The sequence below is a fragment of the Mus caroli genome, chromosome 2 (assembly GCF_900094665.2).
Source record: "Mus caroli chromosome 2, CAROLI_EIJ_v1.1, whole genome shotgun sequence".
In the NCBI taxonomy this organism is placed as follows: Eukaryota; Metazoa; Chordata; class Mammalia; order Rodentia; family Muridae; genus Mus; species Mus caroli.
In genome coordinates, this window is record NC_034571.1 from 156,647,422 (window position 1) to 156,655,807 (window position 8,386).

Genomic DNA, 8,386 nt, shown 5'->3' on the forward strand with positions numbered 1-8,386 from the left:
AAAACTCGAGCAGTACTACAACAATAACAAAACACTCCTAAACACTGAAGCCAGCTTCAGACCAGGTGTCCACTCTACAACAGATACGGGACCTTGTGCAGATAGCCTCTGTCTGTTTAGCATCCGCCAGTGGTGATGAATATACCTACCTCGTGGATTTGGTGTAATAATTTAATGACTTAGCCCATAGGTCTTACGTCATATAGAATAAGGCATGAAGGAAGACGCTTTAAATGTCACTCTTTTGTCCTTTCTAATGCACCAGGCCATTTTTTTTTTCTCTGCTTTTCAGAATACGGGAAAGAAGCGATTCTTTTGAAATTCCTTGCTCCAATGGTCCAACCCTCCATGGTTACACATGTGCAGATGCCCTGGTCCCTAAGCTTGCTTTGTTTCCACATGAATATGGAGCTCACTATCAGGAATTGAATCAGTCTAGGACCTTTAGCTTCACAGCTGGGTACTCATGCACTCAGGGTTCAACTCAACCCAGTAACGCTCAACCCTGGCCCTCGGCATTGAGCCCTCCCTCCAAACCGAACCGGAAGTATAAGAGCAGTTGGCAACAGCCTCTCCTCTCTGCTGCTTGCTCCACCATGAAGCCCACTAAGCTGGGATTTCTCCTGGGATTCTCCCTCCTCTGCTCACTCAGTCCTCCAGTACTGAGCGGTGTTGAGAGGCTAGTTAACCATCTCTGCAAGGACTACAACGGTATGAGTACAGTTAAAACAGAAGGGAAATTCCAGGGTCGATCGTGAGGGGGGCGGGGGGGGGGAGAAAGAAATGTAAGCAACTCCCCTGGGTGGGGCAGAAGGATCTTCTGTTGTGGCAGTACCCACCAACCTTCAGCCCCTTAACTCGGGGTGTCACTTACTTTGAGGGACTCGTGGGTGTTCCACGAGGCTGAAACAATATATGGCACAAGTAAGACCTTTCCAGAGAGAGTATTGTTTGGTAGGAGGTCAAAGACTGGAAGAGTTTTGAGATAGGGGGCTTTGTGGCATAGGACAAGCAGGTCAGATCTTCCAAGAGCTTGCATTGGAAGGAGAGAGAGGAACTTTCACACAGGGATTATTGAGGCTCTGAGCCTCTGCACCTCTATAGAGTTTACAGTGTCGCTGTAGCCCATAGGGAGACTTTCTCCAGGCCTAAGTAGTACAAACTCTGGTCCTGTCACTCAGCAGATGTGTGCCTTTAGGCAAGACTCTGAGCCAATTACCATCTCCTCCCTACAACCCCACTTTGCCCATGTGTAAAACAAACATTAGAAAGTCAGAGAGTATTGTAAGTATCAAATAAAACCATGTGTGTTACTAGGCGTAGACAAGTAGTCTTTATCAGAGAATAAATTAGAGACTGCAGAATGGTGAGCAGCGATGCACTCGGCTGTCAATATAAGCCCCAGCGTGGCTGTTTCAGTCATTCGTACCCACTACTTAGCCACTAAAAGTGAGGCAGCTGCTCCCTGAAGACAAGAGAAGGAATGGAGAACAGCGAGGAACGAAGGGGCAAAAGCGCCTGCCCCTGGTTCTTCATCTAGCTTTAGAACAACAAAAAACAGTCACCTGAATTTTGAAACATAAGTTGTATAGTGAGTGTGTAAGAAGTAGGGGGTGTGTGTTCAGCAGGCAATTGAAAGGCTAGGCAATGAGAGCAAGGAGAAGCAGAGAGCTGGGGTAGCCTGGAAGGTACACAGTACAAGGAACCTTGTCACTTTGTGCAAGCTAAGCCATGCACAATACGGTCCTTCCCAAAATCGCTGTCCAGGACCACAACCTGGAGAGGTAAGCTGTTTGTGTTGGACCAAGATGGCTTCACCATGTGACTCTGTAAGAGAAAAAGCGGAAACTTTTCAGAGTCCCTGAGCAAAAATGTTTCCACACTGAAGGCAGAGATTTTTCTCTTTTAGTTTTTACATTGTGTGTGTGTGTGTGTGTGTGTGTGTGTGTGTGCGCGCGTGTGCGCACGCACGCACATATATAGGCATGCACACTTGTGCATGCATGTGGAGATTGGAGGGTTACTAGAGGAAGTTGCTTCTCTCTTCCCACTCTATGGGCTCCAGAGATATAGCTCCAGTTGTCAGTACCTTAACTCCCCAAGCCTTCTCACCATCCCCAGAAGGAATTTTTCAAAGCTTCTGAACAGGAAGAAACTTCCTGTCGCATCTTAGTCATCTTCCTCTAACTCCATGGTCACACTTCTCATGCAGATCCCTGTCTTTTGGAAATGGAGCCTGGCAGCTGCTATGAAGTACATTTTAGATTTTTCTACAACCAAACTGCCAAACAGTGTCAGATTTTTCTGTTCACTGGCTGCAATGGTAACCTCAATAACTTCAAGCTTAAAATAGACTGCGACGTAACTTGTCATGAGACATACAAAAACCCTCCGCTGCCGAGGTAAGGAATGCAATCGCATCTTTGGTCTTTGAGATGAACGGTAAGAGAAAGCTTTGGGAAAATTAGTCAGGGCCCTCCCCTGTTTTAGGATGTAAAGAGGATAATTGTTCTATAACAATCTAACAGTTAGGCTGGATCTCAGAATAAATTGTAGACTTTGCCCAAGGGGTGGTGGCGCACACCTTTGATCCCAGCATTTGGAAGGGCAAGGAAGATGGATCTCTGAGTTCGAGGCCAGCCTGGTCTACAAAATGAGTTCCAGGACAGCCAGAGCTACACAGAGAAATCTTGTCTTGAAAAACAAACAAAATAAAACTACAAATTGTTGACATTGCAATTAGAAAAAAAAATCAAAAGTTCAGGGAAAAAATATTCACTTAACAATTGATTATTTGCCACAATGCCAGGTATTGTGCTGAGCAATTACCATATAATGATACAATTTTACATTACAATAGCGGCGATAAGAGGAAACGATCTTTAAGAGCATTGGCAACAAAGAACCTTGCTGCGGATTCGAGATTGACCACTTTACAGCCTGGTAGACTGAGGCAGACAGAAAGAAAAGAGACCTTGCTACAGAGAGCACGGAGAAAGTCCAGAAGTCACCCCCCGGCCAGGCATCACGCCTAGGCAGCTGCAAAGGTCAGTGCGGGGTCTATGGATCAGCTCCAACGAGTTCAGTTTCCTGTTCAAGGTACTAAGAGATTAAGATAATCTCCTCTAACTAGTGTTAGAGCTGAATGTTAAGAAGCAGAGCTGTAAAACACTGTCCTCTGGACATAGTGCAGACACCGCACTTCTGAGCTCAGAGCAGCTGCCGCTGCATATGCTATGCCTTCACAAACCTAAGCTTGTAACCAGTCAGGCGCGAACGGGAGAGGGCTTCAGGATTCCTCTCCCTGAGGAACAGCTGGCTACTGATGGATGAAGACAGTCTTCGGTTGTAGATCCACTAGTAAGTCCACAGCTGTGGTCATAGGCATGGCTCTAACCAAAATCCATGGGTCACAAACGAAGTGACATAATTCCTCCTAGGCAAGCAACCTTTAGGGGGGTCGGAAAGAGCTAGAGTGAGATAAAAATAGGCAGAACACATTGTATAGGGGTGTGTATGAAACAGAATAAATCACTCAAAGATCTGGAAAAGTAAGATTAAACTAAAGGAGCTGTACAGCAGATTGATAGTATTATTTTTACCTAATAGAGGAGGAAAACAAGTCCACTAGAAGTACCCACTTGAAGTCTGGTGGTGATGGAGAACGTGTTTAATCTCAGCACTTGAAAGGCAGAGACAGGTGGATCTCTGTGAGTTCGAGGCTAGCCTGGTCTACAGAGTGATCTCTAGGACAGCCAGGACTACACAGAGAAACCCATCTTGGTGGGGCGGGGTGGGAGGGGGGAGTAACCAACGAGTAACAAGTTAGTTTTGGTTTTTGATATTTTTTTAAAATTAGATCTGACCGTCGCAAGGCTCTTGCCCTTCTCACACACCCCCAAATCAAAGCCTTGCATTTCCAAGCCTCCTAAGTCTCTGTAGGGGCATGCTACTTCATACAGCTGAAGTTGCTGCCCACAACCAGCGATTTCCAAGTTATTAGAACAAGATGGTGAATGGATCCTATCCAGTGAGAGCTGTGACTAATATCCATACAGTGAGAAGTGCAGTCGCCTAGGGAGCGACTCACAGGCACCGATTCTGTTTTTGATCATTCTTAATGAATCTTTGTAATGATTAGGACATGAGTACTGGCTATCTTTTGAACAAATGAAACAGATCAATGGGACAGAAGGATCATTGATAGAGGAGCCATCCTCTAGGATTGTCCCAAGAAATGACTTACACTAATCCAGGGAGACTTTTTGTAACCTGCAACATGAATCTGATTTTTCTATTTAAACAGAAAATCCGAACCTGAATCTGAACCTGAACTGAAAAGTACGGTGTGTTCGTGGAGGTTCTCGGATGGGCCATCTGAAATAAAGATTCAAGAAGATTCAGACCAATGTTTAGATTTTTGGATCGTGTCCATAATCTTTGACACTTCTATTCACTGTTTTCCTGTTCCTAATTTTGTCTTTCCTGAAATAAAAATCACTACCATCACTGAAAATGAGAGCATCTTCCTATGAGTCCTTCGTCCCTGTATCTTTATCCTATGCCCTTACCCAGAGGATGTCAACAGGTTCTATCGTACAGGTCTCTCTTCACTCATGAGCAACTCCTCATACAGCCAGACTAGACTGATGTCAGGACAGCTGACCAAATTGCACAGACCGGAGTCCTCCTTTATGAAATCCGACTGACCAGTGCCCCCAAGAGCAGCCAACCGATGTTCGATGTGAATCTTGAAATCAAATACAGCACCGAACCTCACACTTTCCTGAAATGTTTCTCCACCAAAACAAATTTTTCTTTGTCAGACATCCTCAGTTCATGTCTACCAATCCTCAAAGGCCAGTTAGCCAAACTGATCTCTGAAGTTGTTCCTTGTTTACTAGGCGGCCTTAAGAGCTTGGTGATTGGGACTTGAACTTGGCCACTGTCAGCCTCCCTGGAAAAGGAAACCTTAACCTCTCTCAAAGCTTTGTTTCTCCTACCAAAAGGATGCTCTTCCACGTATAGACTCTCAAGCCTGAATAAGATGTGACCAGGAGGAGTCTGGCCATGATCTGGCCAGCTCTGGCATCCTCAGGTTGATCATAAAACTCTAAAATGTGTTGGGTGTCCCAGATGAGTCTTCACTGAAGTACAGTTGTCCTCTATACACCTACCCTGTCCGACTCCTCATCTGGAAATCACTTGTGAAATCACCAGCCTCAGACACACTACAAGTCACTGAAACTTGTGTGTGTGTGTGTGTGTGTGTGTGTGTGTGTGTGTAGTTTGTGCAGGCCAGAAAAGGGCATCCAATCCCCTGGAGCTGGAGTTAGAGACATCTGGGCGCTGTCTGACTTGGGTGCTTTTCTCAAAGAGCAGCAAGTGCTCTTACCACTGAGCCATCTCTCTCTTTAATCCCACTACTTGAGAGTCAGGGAGAGGTAAGTGGGTCTCTGTGAGTTCAAGGCCAGCCTGGTCTACAAAGGTCTTTACAGTGAGACCTTGTCTCAAAAGAGGGTGAGGGTATGTTATTTTATGAGTATGTGCATGCTGTTTGCCTACATGTACATCTGTGCTCCACATGTGTTCCTGGTGCCTACAGGGGACAAAAAGAAAACAAAATAGAACAAATGGTTTGAGACCAGAAGAGCTAAATCATCAGAAAAACCAATGTACTGGCTGATTTTGTGTGTCAACTTGACACAAGCTGGAGTTATCACAGAGAAAGGAGTTTCAGTTGGGGAAGTGCCTCCATGAGATCCAGTTGTGGGGCATTTTCTCAGTTGGTGATCAAGGCAGGGAGGGAGGGCCCCTTGTGAGTGGTGCCATCCCTGGGCTGGTAGTCTTGGGTTCTATAAGAAAGTAAGCTGAGCAAGCCAGGGGAGGCAAGCCAGTAAGTAACATCCCTCCATGGCCTCTGCATCAGCTCCTGATCCCTGAGTTGCTTGAGTTCCAGTCCTGACTTCCTTTGGTGATGAACAGCAGTATGGAAGTGTAAGCTGAATAAATTCTTTCCTCCCCAACTTGCTTCTTGGTCATGATATTTGTGCAGAGACAGAAACCCTGACTAAAACAACCAGTTAAGACAAAGGCAGGAGGATGGATAAAGGCACTTTGTGTCAAATCACAAAACAAAGATGCAAGAGTGAAAACATATGAACTGGAAGTCACAAGCAAGCTGGATACACGTTAGCAAATGAACCAGAGCATCACCAGCAAACTGGATACATGTTAGCATATGAACTGAGGTTCAAACAAGCTGGATAAGCATTAGGACTGTGTTCTGAGAAGAAAAGTGTTCAATAGCAAGAGTCATCAAACCTTTGTAAAAGTCAAGATACAGAGGGAGAGAGCAGGCCTAGCAGTTAAAAATGCTTTCTGCTCTCACAGGGGACTGGTCTGGCAGCTCCCAACCCACTGTAACTGCAGCTTCGGGAAACCAAACGCCCTCTTCTGGCTTCCTCAAGTACCTGCACTCATAAGCACAGACACACAGACATACTCCTAATTGTTAAAACTCAAAAAGCTTTCAAAAGTCAAAATAGAGCCGGGCATGGTGGCGCACACCTTTAATCCCAGCACTCGGGAGGCAGAGGCAGGTGGATTTCTGAGTTCAAGGCCAGCCTGGTCTACAAAGTGAGCTCCAGGATAGTCAGGGCTATACAGAGAAACCCTGTCTCAAAAAAAAAAAAAAAAAAAAAACAAAAAAAAAAAAAAAAAAAAGTCAAAATAATAAATACTTTCAACCAGTAGGATTAGGTCAAACGTATTATATAAGAGACTAGAAGCCAAGTGTCACGGCACACATCTGTAAGCCTTCTAGACAGGGTAAAGCAAGAGGATTCAAGGGCAGCCTGTGCTACAGAGTGAACTCTAGGCCACCTGTGACCCTGCATGAGAAATTTAAAGAACGGATTTTAAAATAACCATACTAAAGCTGATCTGCGAGCAGCAGTGAACACCTTTAATCACAGCAATCAGGAGACAAAGGAAGACAGAGCTCTGTGAGTTTAAGGCCAGCCTAGTCTATACAGACAGGTTCAAGCCAACCAGGGCTACATAAGTGAGGCCTTGTCCCAGATTAAATAAACAAATCTGGGTGTAGTGATACACACCTCTAGTCCAAGCTACTCTGGAGGCTGACACAGGGCTTTAAGTTCAATTTTTCTTTTTTTTTTCTTTTAGATTTTATGTTTAATTATGTGCCTGTGCCTGTGCCTGTGCCTGTGCCTGTGCCTGTGCCTGTGCCTGTGCCTGTGCCTGTGCCTGTGCCTGTGTCTGTGCCTGTGTGTGTCTGTGTCTGTGTGTCTGTGTCTATGCCATAGAGGCCAGAAGAGAGTACTCTGGACCTCTGCAAGAGAAATACAAACTCTTATCTAATGAGCCACCTTTCCAGACTGAAGTCCAAGACTTCAAGACTTGCTGGAAGAACATTATGAGGTCAAGAATGAAAAGGAAGGAAGGAGAGAAGGAAAGAAAGAAGATATAAAACTTAAATGTAAAAATAAAATCTAACAAGATTTGAGATTCTTGTAGGAAAAAAAAATCTTATGTAAGAAAATGGAGAACCATTCAGACAGGTGCACACACTGTTGCTATTGCCTCTAAGAAAGCAGTTCTGTATGTACTGTTTGGTCTTGAATACTTTTTTATATGAACCTTAAAGTTTATAAAAAGGAATAAAAATTATAAGAACAGAGGATAGAGAGATAGCTTACAGTTGTCTACAACTCCAATTCCAGGGACCTGATGCCCTCTTCCAGCGTCCTTCAGCACCAAGCGTGCATGTGGCACCCAGGTGTCCATGCAGGCGAAACACCTGTACACATAAAATAAATTAAAAACACAGTCCATCGAACATACTCAAGTGTTAGACCAGAACTGCATGTACACTCAAAACCACGCAGGACCTACATCTATATGGCGTCCAAAAGGCTCACATGAAACTCGGGCGAGTCACTGAGAAATCAGTTACACATATAAGAGACACTCAGGTGAAAATATCCAAGAAGGCTGACCACAAGTAAATCCATTCAGCCGGAAGGACAAACTGAAAGCAGAACGGAAGGAAGAGACTCCTGATGTTCCTCATCCTTTGACTCGGGCCTGACTTCAGCAAAGGCAAGGAGGAAAACTTGTACTGCACTCCAAAGGAGCAGATGGTTTAATATCTCCTGGGAGGAGGCATGTGAGAGGGCGTCAGCTCTCAAGGCCTCTCAGGGCCTCGCATCTAAGTGTTAGGTGGTGTTAAATGGTGCAGAAAAAGATAACACGCTAGTCCTCCCGTTGTGGGGCCGTGGGGCCGTGGGGCCGTGGGGCCGTGGGGCCGTGGGGCCGTGGGGCCGTGGGGCCGTGGGGCCGTGGGGCCGTGGGGCCGTGGGGC

The 8,386-nt window shown here is 45.4% G+C and overlaps 1 protein-coding gene across 1 annotated transcript; it reads left to right on the plus strand.

The window, feature by feature from the left end:
* The first annotated feature begins 552 nt into the window (after positions 1–552).
* Positions 553–4,510, plus strand: LOC110290477 (kunitz-type protease inhibitor 4). The gene is made up of 4 exons (XM_021157028.1): positions 553–711; positions 2,213–2,402; positions 2,861–3,047; positions 4,307–4,510. Exons 1-3 carry the CDS (start codon positions 597–599, stop codon positions 3,033–3,035), a joined length of 480 nt encoding a protein of 159 aa, XP_021012687.1. The 5' UTR covers positions 553–596; the 3' UTR covers positions 3,036–3,047; positions 4,307–4,510.
* The last annotated feature ends 3,876 nt before the right edge of the window (positions 4,511–8,386 follow it).

What these genes read in the sequence shown, in the direction of transcription:
- LOC110290477 (XM_021157028.1), top strand. Translation starts at nt 597, where the DNA reads ATGAAGCCCACTAAGCTGGGATTTCTCCTGGGATTCTCCCTCCTCTGC. An exon ending in TCTCTGCAAGGACTACAACG is followed by an intron (nt 712 to 2,212) that starts GTATGAGTACAG and finishes CTTCTCATGCAG; the next exon opens with ATCCCTGTCTTTTGGAAATG. An exon ending in AAAAACCCTCCGCTGCCGAG is followed by an intron (nt 2,403 to 2,860) that starts GTAAGGAATGCA and finishes ACATTACAATAG; the next exon opens with CGGCGATAAGAGGAAACGAT.